The sequence below is a fragment of the Littorina saxatilis genome, linkage group LG14 (genome assembly GCF_037325665.1).
Source record: "Littorina saxatilis isolate snail1 linkage group LG14, US_GU_Lsax_2.0, whole genome shotgun sequence".
NCBI classification, from domain to species: domain Eukaryota; kingdom Metazoa; phylum Mollusca; class Gastropoda; order Littorinimorpha; family Littorinidae; genus Littorina; species Littorina saxatilis.
The window spans coordinates 14,890,588-14,906,373 of record NC_090258.1 but is presented as its reverse complement, the minus strand read 5'-3'; the positions used below and the strand labels follow the sequence as shown (position 1 = coordinate 14,906,373).

Below are 15,786 nucleotides of genomic sequence, written 5' to 3'. Positions count from 1 at the left end.
AAAGATTCTCCATGAAGGATTACGGATTCGTTCCCAGTTGAACATTTTTGCACGGCCGTTGGTCACGCGGCCACAAGAAGCTTTGTATACAATTCAAAGCCACGTATACTGGAAAGTCAGTCTGAGGCAAGCGCGTGGCACCTAATCTGAACAGCGTGAAGGGTTACTAATGATAGTCATCTGACACAACAACAACAACAACAACAACAACAACAACAACAACAACAAAAACAACAACAACAACAACAACAACAACCAAATGTGATGTGAACTGTGATGTGAGGACTATGGGTGATGTGAATTGTGACTGCGGAAGGACAATGAGTGCTGTGAACTGTGACTTGGAGGACTATGGGTGATGTTTAGTAGGTGTGAGCGATGGTAGAGTAGAGGACGTGTGATTGGCGGGGGGGGGGGGGGGGGGGGGGTAAGAGTGGAATGTTGACGTCTGTTTACTTTGTATGATGGGGGGGGGGGGGGGGGGGGTTATGTTGTAATGTAATGTATGATGATGTACTATGTGTTGATTGCGCATGTATGGGGGTTATGATGTAATGTATATGTATGATGATGTATTCTGTGTCGATTGTGAATGTATGGTGGGGTGGGGGGGTATGATGTAATTTAATGTACGATGATATATTTGGTGTTTGATAGTGTATGATTGTTTGTTAGTTGTAGATTATAGTACGATGTTTGATGTTGTAATGTTTGTGCGTGTGTTATAATGCAATATGTTATGATGTAATGTGTGATGATGTATTCGGTGTTTGATAGTGGATGTGTGCTTGTTAGTTGTAGATTTAGTACGATGTTTGAGGCGGTAATGTTTGTGCGGGTGTCATATGTAGCCGTACGAGGGTTCCAGTGTGTGAGTTGTGCATGGCCGGGCGCTAGAGTGCTGCATGAATAAGTGCATGTGGAGTTGTATGGCTGGGTGAATTGTGGGTTGCGTACGTCCGAGGGGCACATGTAGCCTGTGTGTCTGAAGTAGTGGGTATGTGTGCGTAAGGGTGTGTTGATATTGAACTTCAGTTGTTGCTTTGTAAATGTCTATGTATCAGTGTATTATGTCTTGCCACACACATGCCAAATTTCCTTGTATTGATGAGGACAATAAAATTTCTTGTATCTTGTATCTTGTATCTTGAAATAAAAAAACAAATAAAAAAAAAAAAAAGCAAATAAAAGAAAAAGAAGAGAAAAGAAAGAAGAAAAACATTGCAAGTAAATGTATCTACTTTTTTCTTGAGATATGTCGACGAAATGTTGATTTTTGTTTACTCGCAACAGCGATATGTTTATACTCGCATGCTAGTGTGCATGCCGCGTTTCTCTTACAGCGTACTATACACGTCAGCCCGGATTATCGTACCAGTCTGTGTATGGCAGACGTTATGTTGAACATCGATTCCCTTGTAATTATTTATCTTAAAGATAGCATAAAAATGCGACTCTAAAAGGTAAGTTGCTTCATTGCTGAAGGACAGTGTCCTCGATTTGGGGTTAAGTATCTGATAAAAAGGATAACTGATAGATACATACTTCCTTTTCTATGACTAATATACATCGTATAAGGCTCTAGTGCGTGTTCGTTTTAAACGCTGGTGTCAATGCACTCATTTAAGACACCAGAAAAACAGAAAAACAAACGAACAATCAAACAAACAAATAGACACACAAACAAATAAACAAACTAACCTGTAAAACTGACTGACTTTGATAAAAAAAAAACAAGTCGCGTAAGGCGAAAATACAACATTTAGTCAAGTAGCTGTCGAACTCACAGAATGAAACTGAACGCAATGCCATTTTTCAGCAAGACCGTATACTCGTAGCATCGTCAGTCCACCGCTCATGGCAAAGGCAGTGAAATTGACAAGAAGAGCGGGGTAGTAGTTGCGCTAAGAAGGATAGCACGCTTTTGTGTACCTCTCTTTGTGTTAACTTTCCGAGCGTGTTTTTAATCCAAACATATCATATCTATATGTTTTTGGAATCAGGAACCGATAAGGAATAAGATGAAAGTGTTTTTAAATTGATTTCGACAATTTAATTTTGATAATAATTTTTATATATTTAATTTTCAGAGCTTGTTTTTAATCCAAATATAACATATTTATATGTTTTTGGAATCAGAAAATGATGGAGAATAAGATGAACGTAAATTTGGATCGTTTTATAATTTTTTTTTTTTTTTACAATTTTCAGATTTTTAATGACCAAAGTCATTAATTAATTTTTAAGCCACCAAGCTGAAATGCAATACCGAAGTCCGGGCTTCGTCGAAGATTACTTGACCAAAATTTCAACCAATTTGGTTGAAAAATGAGGGCGTGACAGTGCCGCCTCAACTTTCACGAAAAGCCGGATATGACGTCATCAAAGACATTTATCAAAAAAATGAAAAAAACGTTCGGGGATTTCATACCCAGGAACTCTCATGTCAAATTTCATAAAGATCGGTCCAGTAGTTTAGTCTGAATCGCTCTACACACACACACACACACACACACAGACAGACACACACACGCACATACACCACGACCCTCGTCTCGATTCCCCCCTCTACGTTAAAACATTTAGTCAAAACTTGACTAAATGTAAAAAGGCAAGCAAGCAAGCTTTACAATGGTAATCACATATACAAAATGCACACAGAGAATAATCAAGATAAAAGTTTCTGAAAAAGAATTAAACGAAAAAAAAAGGCTCATGACAATGATGAAGGCTGTCGAATTACTCGTCCCTCCGAGTTTGTTTTAACGATGGCACAAACGAACGAAAATTCCAAAGATGTCGGCAAACACACAAAACGCATTGAACAACAAAACAAAAATCACTGATGTGTTTTGTTTTTTTAAATTTTTTTTTTAATTTTTAATTTTTTTAAATTTATTTTATAAATTTTATTAATACACATGGGGTCCTGATTTGTCCTAAATGGTCCGCTGGACCCAAAAAGCAACAGCTAACTAACTAACTAACTATTTATACACATTCGAGAAGAAACACAAATACGTGTTGGGAAGAACCTTACGAAAGAAGACAATTGGCAAAAATGTTAAAATCTAGTCTGTAAGAATAGCACAAATAAGTTGTTGAAGTAGGTGTTTTTTTAGCATGAAAAACGTTTAAATAAAAAAATTAGTTAATTAAAAGAATGTACAGCATGAAGTTGTCCGAAGACGGTTTTCAAATGAGTAAATAGATACAAAGATAAAGAAAGAAGGAAATAAGGAAATCAATCGATAAATAAACGGATACATAGATTAAAAAAACACCCCACTAGATAGATAGAAATATCAACACCTAACATTCATCGTTTTTAAAATGCCTTTGAATAGCACTTTATCATGATAGATCGCTAACTTCCGATCAACCTTCTCCGATGGTTGATGCATATACTGTATGTTAATACCGGAAAAATTATACCGGTCTCTGACTTCGACGTAAACAGCAGCAGATATATTTCTGAAAACGGGGAGTTTTGTTGTTGAAAGTGGCAGTATGAAATAACAAAATAATGTGCCCTTGTCTATGTGGATATCTGCGTCTTTAATATGAAAGCAATCTCTTATTTTTATGTGAAGAACAACAGCCATTTTTCGTACAGGCAGAGTTATTCTGAAAATACCGAAGCCAAAATGAATCTCTCGCTTGTCCCAAATTTTCACTGATCAAAATGAATCTATCATTTCTCTTTAATGTCCACAGCTTTGTCTTTCACTCTTTGTCTGTGCCAATGCCTATGTCGTTTATTAAATATGAAACCAGTATCTGCTTTTTATGTGAATAGCGACAGACATACTTCTGACGAGCAAGGACATTCTGACCGTTGCCAAGCCCAACGGCTGGAGGATGCTCACCGTAGCAGGCTGGTTTTACATCTATCCCGGTTCACGGGTGACAATCCAAGTCAACAGATTGGGTGGTATGTCATCGATGGTCTCCATTGCTGTCGCCGACCACGCCACCCCGCTCTCCTCCGCCAGGGATACGGTAGAAGACAACAGTTTCCATGACGCTGCAAGGTACGACATTTTTCACAGGATTGGGTGCTGAATGGTGATGGCTTAAAGGGATATACCACCGCCTCAAAAGAAGTCTCAAATGGTTGGTTGATTGGTTGTTGGGTTTCCATGTCCCTCCAACCTATTTGGCTGTAAAGGACCCGGACTTAGGTCTAGGAAAGTAAAGATAGTTCTAAAAGCTCATGTTTTTTCACACTTGTCATTTCAAATCTTGTCAAAAATCTTGATTTTTAAAAAAGACGAAAATCTGGGGGACGTACCGGAGCAGTCTCAAATAGCGCCAATAGCTAAATGTAATGATGTCGCCACACACCAGCAATGCCTTACATTCGGTGTTTGAAAGTTTATAATTATTTAATCTTAAAACGATGTTTTTGGTTAATCTTTGTAGAATGTAAATTCTTCATGCATTGTCTTTGTTCTATGGCCATAACGTTGTGGTAGCGGCTGCACATGGAGGCAGGCGTTCCCCAGGTGCATGCGCTAATGTCGGCAGGCGTTACAAGCCCATGATCTTACAAGTTTAAAAACAAATTTGTCCTACTTTTTTTTGCTCCAAAGAAAGGGGAAACTTGCACACATTTGCTGCATTACAGATTTGAGTAGGCCTACTTTCATTCGCACGGGCTGGTCTGTTGGTGTTATGAAAAACGCACAGCACTAAAAACATATGACGACGAACACAATTGGAACGCAGAAGACTTTTGCATAACGAAACCGTTCCCCTCTTTGCATTGATTTAATTAATAATCATTGTGATGGATAATGTTTTAGTTTACCATTAAAGTTGGGAGTACATTTACAACACAACGAATGTTTTGTCTTCTTGATGTTAAATTCGTCAGACAACTTCACCAAAACGGCGTCTTCACTACTATATCCTCAAAGCTTTTGATGGTCACGGACTTTTACCCATTCATAATTTGTACAATATGCTCTTTATCTTAATGTCTCTATGTCTTGGTAAATGACACACATTCAATGCAATGTCTTTTATGTCCCTATATTCAGAAATGACCGGCATGATACGTTTTTTTTTTAAGAGCACATTAATAAGTTTATCTTGTCGTGCTCCTTTATTACTACACCCACTCCATGGCTTTGTGTTATTGTAAGTGAATTAGCACTGTTTAAACCAATTGACCGGCTTCCTTATGTTCTAACGTCCTTCAACATGAGCTATACATAGCCTACTGTAGACGCTGGGTCTTATTATTCTTTTTTTTATTTTTTAAGGATGCCTCTTTATATCCTTAAATCCCAAATCCCAAAACAAAGAGACTGCCAACGTTCCAAAATTCAGAATCAAAAAACAAGAAAGGTAGGTTGTTGGAACGTTTGTTATTGACAAAACAATATACATTCACAAATATATCGACCCAACGGTCTTTTAAGTGCACAGACAAACAATAACGAAAACTTATCTGGCTGATTTGTCCTTCTGCCTGCCACGAAGCCGCAAGCGAATGAATGATTATATGACGAAATGAGTGACGTAGACAGGGAATGACGTCAGTGTCGAAAAAAAATAAATAGAACATGACAGAGAGAGACGAGAGAGAGAGAGACAGATTGAGAGAGAGAGAGAGTATGTATCCCAGGAAGTTAGCTACAATTCATTCTTAATCTCCTTGCATGTAATGTCTCTGTGGCCCCACAGGAGCTTGTATCAAATATATATAGTAGTAGTATGTCGTAGTAGTGGACTGTAAATAATGATCGACCGGCGATTGGATACAAGCTCCTGTGTGTGGTCCCATGTTTTTGACACTCATCTCTAGCCCGTGCACTGCACTATTGATGAAAAATGGCGTCATCAAAGATGGACAATTTTACTCTTAGACACACGAATCCAAAAATTGTCCTCGCTTGTGTCTTCCCTGCCAGCGGCTGAACATTTTGTCAGATAAGTGTTGTGTAATTAGTGTTTGTCTATGCACTTAAAAGACCGCTGGGTCGATATATCTTTGAACGTAACGTTTTATTTTGTCGATAATTAAACGCCTTGAGTCGGCTTTGTGGTGAGATAATTATGTGCGCGTTATAAATTCTCGTATTATTATTATTATTATTATTATTATTATTATTATTCAACAACACACGTTTTTGACACTCAGATCTAGACTGTGCGCTGGATCGATAACAAAAAAATGGCGTCATCAAGGATGGGCAATTTTACTCATAAAGGCGTTCTTGTTTTTGTTTATTCTTAGACACACGATCAACGGAGTTTTCACCATAGAACACACTTCATGGTTCATGCTGATCTTTGAGGAGGAGTCCGACACGTTCTACCTGACGAGAGACGAGTACGGCAAATACGTCGTGCGCTACGTGTACTTCAGTCTCAGCTCCTACACCCGCGCGACCTCTCTGACGTTCACACCGCACGGGAATGGTGAGTCGATAGTGTGAAAGAACCACCGTTGTCCATTAAAAACAAGAAATTCCTCCGAGGTAGGAAAAACACCCCCGTCCTTACCATTCTCACTGCCACCAACTGAGAAGGTTATTTCCCTTTGACCATTAATATGTCCCTCTATAAGTCCTTGTAGAATCTTAATCCACCAATAACTCCCTAACCGTGTGTTTGACTGGTCCCAATTTTTGTAAGGACCGTCTCAGGAATGTATAGAACCTGTTCACCAAGTTTGGTGACGATCGGTCCGTTCATTCTTGAGATCTATATGCGAACACAAACACACACACACACAAACAAACACATCGACCAAATCCTATACACACCCCAATACCGGGGGTGTAATAAAAAAAACAAAAAAACAAGTCGCGTAAGGCGAAAATACAATATTTAGTCAAGTAGCTGTCGAACTCACAGAATGAAACTGAACGCAATGCAACGCAGCAAGACCGTATACTCGTGGTCCACCGCTCACAGCATTGGCAGTGAAATTGACAAGAAGAGCGGGGTAGTGGTTACGCTATGCTGCATAGCACGCTTTTCTGTACCTCTCTTCGTTTTAACTTTCTGAGCGTTTTTTTAATCCAAACATATCATATCTATATATTTTTGGAATCAGGAACCGACAAGGAATAAGATGAAAGTGTTTTTAAATTGATTTCGAAAAAAAAATTTTGATAATAATTTTTATATATTTAATTTTCAGAGCTTGTTTTTAATCCGAATATAACATATTTATATGTTTTTGGAATCAGCAAATGATGGAGAATAAGATAAACGTAAATTTGGATCGTTTTATAAATTTTTTTTTTTTTTTTATAATTTTCAGATTTTTAATGACCAAAGTCATTAATTAATGTTTAAGCAACCAAGCTGAAATGCAATACCGAAGTCCGGGCTTCGTCGAAGAGTACTTGACCAAAATTTCAACCAATTTGGTTGAAAAATGAGGGCGTGACAGTGCCGCCTCAACTTTCACGAAAAGCCGGATATGACGTCATCAAAGACATTTATCAAAAAAATGAAAAAAACGTTCGGGGATTTCATACCCAGGAACTCTCATGTCAAATTTCATAAAGATCGGTCCAGTAGTTTAGTCTGAATCGCTCTACACACACACACAGACACACAGACACACAGACACACACATACACCACGACCCTCGTCTCGATTCCCCCCTCTATGTTAAAACATTTAGTCATAACTTGACTAAATGTAAAAAAGGAAGTGAAAAAAAAGCTGTGGTTTGTCAGAAGATGTGATAGTACAGTGGAACCACATTGTTAAGACTTCCAATAATATTAGAAAAGTATGTCTTGTGAAAAGGAGGTACTGTCAAAATGTACATAGGTTATGGACAGAACATTTGAAAAAGCAGGGTGGTATGGGGGAAGACTGCAATTAGGGGGCCCTATATATAAAGAGGGTGGGGGAAAGGATCGCTGCAAACTAGTGCCCAAAGGAAAACATAAAAACTCTGTGAAATGAGTTATCGTTCACTTTATGTACTCAGATCTTGCCAAGATGACAGTAGTAACCAGATTTGTTGATAGAGCACAGCGTGCCACCACCAGTTCGGGGGTTTTAGGGCATATTTTACAGTGCTGTTGGTGCCTACTTGCCGAGTGGCTATCTGGGGTCATATTCTAAATGAAATATAGAAAGTTATATATCAAATGAAAGGAAAATGAATAAGCTTTTCATATTTGCAAAGAGAATTGTGCTATCTTTAAAGGTAAACATTTTTATGGGGGTGACAACATGATTTTTGTTGAAATTTGTACGCCCATTTTTTGGAACACGTGACAAACACAAAGAAGAAATTTTTTTTGTGTTCAGTTTATTTTAGATATGCTGCTAACTAGTCTGTTTGGGCATTCATTTTGCATAAGAGTCATTCTCCAAAGCTGGTGAATTCTTAGGTCGGTCACTTAAAACGACATTTTTACAGAAGCAAATGTGGTTAGACCTTTCCCCCTGTTTATGTGGATACAGATATGTTTGAAGAAGCACCCACAGCAAAATGAATGAACATATTTGTATTTTGATATTAAATATAGTGTAATAATGTCAGTAAATCAACAAAAATGGCGTCAGAAAAATGGGAACAGGCTCGGTACATATATTGGAAGCTACGGTCCATTGACACGATAAATTCATTATGCATGATTTGTTGAAAAGTCACTTTGTGAAACGATAAAGGTTCATTCCTGTGCAATTGTTGTTATTTTCTTTGCGTTTGAGACTCCCAAAAATGAAGTTGAAAATAGCCTTTCGTACGCATCGCATGTTGTCACGCTCACTTAGATTTTTTCGACCTCTGTAACCAAACGAATTTCTTTATAATCACTATTTTTTTTACGATCAAGTCAACAAGTGCAGCTTGAAGATGCAGAAAATGCATTCATTCAACCGAGGACACACTTTGGACGAATTTGATGTCTCAGAGAGTGTTTTGTGTCACACGTGATGGCTTCGTAACGGCCGTTTTCATTATAAGCTAGCATCAATTCAACTGAATGAAAACATAATTTTTTTATGTTTGCACCTTTGTTAATCACCTAGCCATGCAGATGCGTGACGTTTTTTTCACAATTTGTCGTGAATAATGACGTAATTCATGAAAAAAGAAGGTGTAGTTGACATTTTGGACGGCTGCGTTCGTAACGCCCTCTGCTACCGGCGAGATGCAGACCCCGATTGCTTGAGCACCTGGGAATCTTGCATGACAAGGTTGGTATTATTTTGTTGCTCATTCATTTATAAGCATGTTTGTAAAAAAAAATAAAATTAAAACCACGCAAGTGTGAATTCCATGAAGTTCTTCAGCCCCACCGGGTTTCGCTTGTCAGTCCTGTAATCTCATGAAGTGAGCGTAACGGCATCTTCGGAATCTTGCGATTTAAAATAAAACCTTTTCTTAAAACAAAGGTGTATGGTCACGTAGATTGCTCACTTATGACATTGTATTGCATTCTCAAAAGCGAATATTATGAATTTGATACTTTATCCAGTGACCAAGTTTTGTGCGCACCAGTGACAACAATTAGACGTGTTGTGAATGATGTCTCCGGTAGAAGGCTAATTATCCCCCGGAAAATTCCCCCTTGTACATCTGCCCTCTGAACAATTGCCCCTATGACAATTGCCCCCCAGACAAATGCCCCAAACCATGGGCGGACAGTTGCCCCCCCCCTCCCCCCGACAACTACCCCCCGAATACCCCCTCCCTCCCCAGAATCGTGTGTGTGTGTTTGTGTTTGTGTGCGTGTGTGTGTATATGTGTGTGTGTACGTGCGTGCGTGCGTGTAAGTGTGTGCGTCTGTGTTTGTTTCTGTGTGTGTTTTTCTGTGTGTGTTTTTCTGTGTGTGTGAGTTTGTGTAAGTGCGTGCGCGTGTGAGTACGTGCGTGCGTGTTTGTGTGTGTGTGTCTTTTTGTCTCTGTGTGTCTGTTTGCACGTGCGTGCGTTAAATGTTAACGCGTGCATGCGTGTGTTTTCGAAATGTGTATCTGTGTGCGTGCGTACGTACGTGCGTACGTATGCGTACAGGACGCGGTTCAAGCACCGTTTGGAGAGACCTGCATTATAGTCTGCTTATTCAGTGACACACAAACCCAAACCTACGTGTGTGTGTGTGTGTCTGTCTGTCTGTGTGTGTGTGTGTGTGTGTGTATATGTGTGTGTGTATGTGTGTGTGTGTGTGTGTGTGTGTGTATGTGTGTGTGTGTGTGTGTGTGTGTGTGTGTGTGTGTGTGCATCAAACGTTCTTGAAGGAATGGTGAATATAAAACTTAAAGCGTTCATTGTAGATATATTTATAATCATGATAGCAAGAGAAGTGTAAAGCGGTCATGCATAGCATACAAATAAAACACATATAGAATTGCAAGTTAATTTGTTTATATATTTGGACAGTAATAATACAATCCAAAGATTGATACTATAAACTTTATATTGCAGGTATTGGACAGAAAGCCTGGTGAGGTGCACTTTGTTTCCATGAGTGGCAGATAAAACACATATGGACAGCACTTGCAGTATTAGTTGCCATTTGCTTTAAGCTTTATTGTTGTATATCCGGCACATTTTGTTGTCAGTTGTTCTTTCGGATTTTTCAAAGTATGGTGTTTGTTTTTGCATGATCTGAATATTGTTGATCACAATAAAATTGATATAATTATACATTTTCTGGTGTGGTTTTTTAATTATATGTGTGATTGTCAAATACGTATTCAACACCTCGTCAAATTCAAGGTTGTTACAACGTTTTCACATTTACGCAGGATCTCTCCTTCTCTCTCTCTCTCTCTCTCTCTCTCTCTCTCTCTCTCTCTCTCTCTCTCTCTCTCTCTCTCTCTCTCTCTCTCTCTCTCTCTCTCTCTCTCTCTTTCTTATTCCCTTTTTTCTGTCCACAAACCTTTTCTGTCATCAATATAAATGTGTGTACATGTATATTGTATGTACGTGCCAAGGTATATTTAAAAAAAAAAAATTAAAAAAAAAAATTAATTATAAAAAAATTATAAAAAAATTATTATTTCTTTATATTTTTTTTTATTTATTTCTTTTCAAACAACTCCTAATACATGCTTGTCAAGCTATAATTAGCACAACATATAATCATTCAATATGACTGCATTATTAACAAATTTGTGTCACGATGATGCGCACGTAATGAGACGGGTATACCCCCCTATCAGATACCTGTATTTTGTAAGGAAACGTATTTCTTGCTTTTTCGTTTCTTGCAAACTGTCATTCTGATAACAAAGAACCTTTGAATCAATAATTCAACTCAAATTAGTCAATTTTTATTTTTGGGCCTTATTCCCACTTTTGTTAACCAGTTTTGGAGAATGACTCATAACATAGCAAAGTTTTATAGAGTTTTGCTGATAAACAAAAAAGTTATTGTCACCTGAATACCCCCACCCAAATTTCAAAGTTGGACGTTTCATGCCTAAGGCCCCCCCAAAAAAAATATTCTGTTTACGGTATCCTGACTGACCCTATTTTTTCGCGCGACCCTAAACTTTTGTTTGGCATTTGGTAAAAAAAAAAAAAAAAAAAAAAAAAAAAAAAATTTGAAATTTGAAAAAAAAATTTGAAAAAAAAATTTACAAACAAAAAAAAAATTACAAAAAAAAAAAAGGGGGGGGCTTTGTTTTTTGGCAAAATAACTTAAAAATATGTTTTGGGGAAATAAAAAAAAAATTAAAAAATAGTCCCGACCTACCGACCCTATTTTTTTGGCCTATGTTACCGTTAACAGACTTTTTTTTTTTTTTGTGTGCCTAATAATGCATTTCTATAACTAACTTATAACAAAAACCCAGCTTGTTTCAGTCATAAAGTGTGTCTTAAATATGAGTTTATCCACTGTCCGACCCATCCAATGTAAAAAAAAAAAAAAAAAAAAAATTATAATTAGATAATTGGTCAGTGGAAAACTACAGGGGGGGCATCGTAAGCTTGCTTACGATGGGCAAGGGAGCGAACTGGTAAGAGTTAAAGAAACCACCGAGTTAAAAGGCACGACAATTATTATATAAGGCACTTGAATGTGCTATCACAAAGCGTTTAGCATGCTGTTATCACTAAAAAAAAAAAAGGTCTAAAAAACATTGTTTGAATTACTAGTCTTTTGTTATCGGTATGCTGCAAAGGCACTTGAATGTGCTATCACAAAGCGTTTAGCATGCTGTTATCACTAAAAAAAAAGGTATAAAAAACATTGTTTGAATTACTAGTCTTTTGTTATCGGTATGCTGCAAGTGGCGGGGATGTAGCTCAGTCGGTCGCGCGCTGGATTTGTATCCAGTTGGCCGCTGTCAGCGTGAATTCGTCCCCACGTTCAGCGAGAGATTTATTTCTCAGAGTCAACTTTGTGTGCAGACTCTCCTCGGTGTCCGAACACCCCCGTGTGTACACGCAAGCACAAGACTAAGTGCGCACGAAAAAGATCCTGTCATCCATGTCAGAGTTCGGTGGGTTATAGAAACACGAAAATACCCAGCATGCTTCCTCCGAAAACGGCGTATGGCTGCCTAAATGGCGGGGTAAAAAACGGTCATACACGTAAAATTCCACTCGTGCAAAAAACACGAGTGTATGTGGGAGTTTCAGCCCACGAACGCAGAAGAAGATGAAGGTATGCTGCAAAATGAGAAGCCGAAAAGCATATAACATGACAAGTATCACCTTCAATCTTTTCTCTCACCAGTGAAAATTCATGGTCTAAGCTACATGACTGAGTCGCCCGGATTGAGAGCTTTCATCGATAACTTCCGGTTCAAGGAGACATGCGCCGTAAAGACGTCTGGTGACAGTTCCTTCGTTCGTGTGCCTTCCCACTTTTTGGTGATGCCCAGTCAGTGTGATCGTGAGTATTGGTTTATCTTGAACTTTAGTATGTTAAATTCATAGCTCAGTATCCCGTGGCATTCTTTACTTATTTATGATACACGTCCCTGTAATCAAGCCAAAGAACATTTGTCGTGAAATTTATTGACGGATTGAGCTCCAAACTTAAAGGCAGAGTAAGCCTCCCGTAAACCATCACAGATACGGTCAGGCTTTTACACACAGTACAAACACCCTTTCATTTAAACACTCACCAATTGAGAACATCCTAGGTGCCCTCCGTAAAGAGCGAACAATTTTCAAAGAATTTATTTTTGCGTGGTTTATCTTACCCCTGAGCCATCGTGAACCCGTGTGATCCAGTTTTCCCTTTTCACAATGCAGTCGTCATAGTTAGTCATTTGAATGCGACTCGACGTGAGCTTATCTACAATAGCACGTTTTTTTTATGCACGAAACAACGGCTGTGGTTCACAAGAACTCTAGCGATGGCTTGTGACTGTTGAGAGGAACGGCGATTTGCACTGATAAACCGGCCGTCGTCTGCTACGACCCTTGCGTGACCCTGCTTCCGGGCTTTTCTTTTTTTAAACTTTCACAACTTCGAATTGTTCTGATCTTGTCTTGATGAAAAACGAATTCTTTTATGATTAAAGAATGTTTGTATAACAAGCTGTCAATTTATTATTTAGATTTTAAAAGTTAGGTCTAGCGCAAAAACGAGGCGCCGTTGTTGTTAACGGAACAAGTCTACGAAAATAAATTCTTGGAAAATGTCTCACGCTCGACAGAAAGCAGCCAGGATGTTCCCGTTCGGTGAGCGTTCAAATGGAAGTATGCTTGTACTGTATTTAGACGCTCGGGGAGCTCTGTGATGGTTTACGGGAGGCTTACTGTGCCTTTAAGCATAATGAATTAATTTGGTTGTTTGATCGACGGAAATGCTGCGAAAATGGCGTACGTTGTCAACCACGAGACATCATTTACACGACAGAGTTGTCACCCATGTCCGCTCATGCGGATAATTCCTTCTTTGACCCATGTAAACAAAATGCATTCGTACAGTTCATCGGAGTTCATTCCGTGACTTCAAAAGGATCTAAAATGACTTGTTATGATTACAAGTGCAGGTTCTACAAATTTGGATGCTTAAATGCCTCTGAATACTGAGCTATGAATTTAACACACTGAAGTTCAAGATTACCGGTATTGGTTTATCTTACAGTTGTGGTTGTTGTTGTTGACGTTATTTTGGGTGTTCTAGATCTGTTGCTACCAGTGGTGAGAACCGTGAAGTTGACGACCAAGGCTAGGTGCACGAGGAAGTTACCACCCAAACGGGAGCCACCCGCAGTGTTGGATTGGTTGATATTGAGATTTGTTTTGATTTCAACCAATTAGACCCTGCGGTTTGTTCTCTCTCGTTTGGGTGGCACCCACTTTTGGTTCGTGCACCTCAGCCCAAATGTCGAGTATGACAAGATCAAATGTCGAGTATGACAAGATCAAATGTCGAGTATGACAAGATCAAATGTCGAGTATGACAAGATCAAATGTCGAGTATGACAAGATCAAATGTCGAGTATGACAAGATCAAATGTCGAGTATGACAAGATCAAATGTCGAGTATGACAAGATCAAATGTCATGTACTATATAGAAGGTCGGGCTACCGAATCTCAGTGATCCCATCGAAGATAGAAATAATCGATGATTGTATTTGACACGCACGGACGCACGCTAGCACGCGTGCCCGCAAGCACGCAAAAACACATGCATACGCCCACCAAAAGTCAACAACAAAACAAAGCAGGACACGCAGTTCGCACGAACTCTTAATAATTCTTATCAGAGAGTGTTTTATCGCATCAGCTTCCTCAAAATAAACTCAACACACACCAACAAGCACAACTCCGGTACAATGAGCTACTACTTTTCTTGTGTCTTTTGGAGCCGGCGACGAATGTGCAACCAATCCCTGTAACGGGCATCCGTGCAACAACCATCCTGGTTACTTCACCTGCAACTGTAGCAAGGGGTGGACAGGCGACTTGTGCCAGACTCCGCCAGCAGGTTGCTTTGGCAACTCTTGTACAAGAACCACACCAAAGACCGGGGTCGCTTGTGAGCCAGGAAAAGAGGTTCGCGGCAGCAGTTGTGTCCCCTGTGCAGTGGGGTGGTGGAACAGTGGTAACGGCACTCAGAGGTTTGAACCCTGCACCCCGTGTCCCCATGGTTACGTCACGGCTACAGAGGGAGCGAGTCACCTACAAAACTGTTCCATTCGTGAGTAAAACTTCAGTTTTTCCACTTCTTCTTTACTTGTGTGTGTGTGTGTGTGTGTGTGTGTGTGTGTGTGTGTGTGTGTGTGTGTGTGTGTGTGTGTGTGTGTTTGTTCCAATAACCATTTTATCGTTTGATTAAGGACCTTAAGAATAACACAACATCTACTAATCAGGTATGTACTTTACTGAGCGTCTTAACACGACACGTTTTTTTGTCCATGAGTGTACATTTCTTTAAAAAAAAGTTATGAGTAAAACACCTCAATAATATTCTTCGTATTCTTTTTTTTGATGATTTTTAATGTGAAAAAAAAGAATGGCTTCGTTGATGTTCTCTATTTCTCAGATTCAGTTTCTCTTCGCTTTCAGGAGACTGCCCAGCGGGCGACTTCATTGACGGACAAAGGGGGGAGCTCTGCAGCCCGTGTGCTGTTGACAGTTACCAGAACAAGGCGAGACAGGACCACTGTCGCCCCTGTTCCCCCGGCACACACACCAAGACGGCAGGGTCCTCAAGCCTCAGTGACTGCATCGGTGTGTCTTAAATTTACAGGGCTTTCTTTCTCGAACTGTTAGGCCAAATGACAAAGGCTTTCTGCGCCAATAAAAACGACGTTTTTGTAAAGCTTGGTACAGTTATACAGACACCTGACTGTTTGACTGTCGCACATGTTGTTACTGCACA

At 39.3% G+C, this 15,786-nt stretch overlaps 1 protein-coding gene across 1 annotated transcript in view; it reads left to right on the top strand.

Moving 5' to 3' along the window:
- Nucleotides 1-15,786, top strand: part of LOC138947215 (uncharacterized) — a 32,349-nt gene that overhangs the window by 6,058 nt on the left and 10,505 nt on the right. The window contains exons 5-9 of the mRNA XM_070318652.1: nt 3,800-4,034; nt 6,248-6,432; nt 12,678-12,836; nt 14,770-15,102; nt 15,471-15,635. Of these exons, the coding sequence (XP_070174753.1) occupies nt 3,800-4,034; nt 6,248-6,432; nt 12,678-12,836; nt 14,770-15,102; nt 15,471-15,635 (1,077 nt within the window). The remainder of the gene's footprint in view (nt 1-3,799; nt 4,035-6,247; nt 6,433-12,677; nt 12,837-14,769; nt 15,103-15,470; nt 15,636-15,786) is intronic.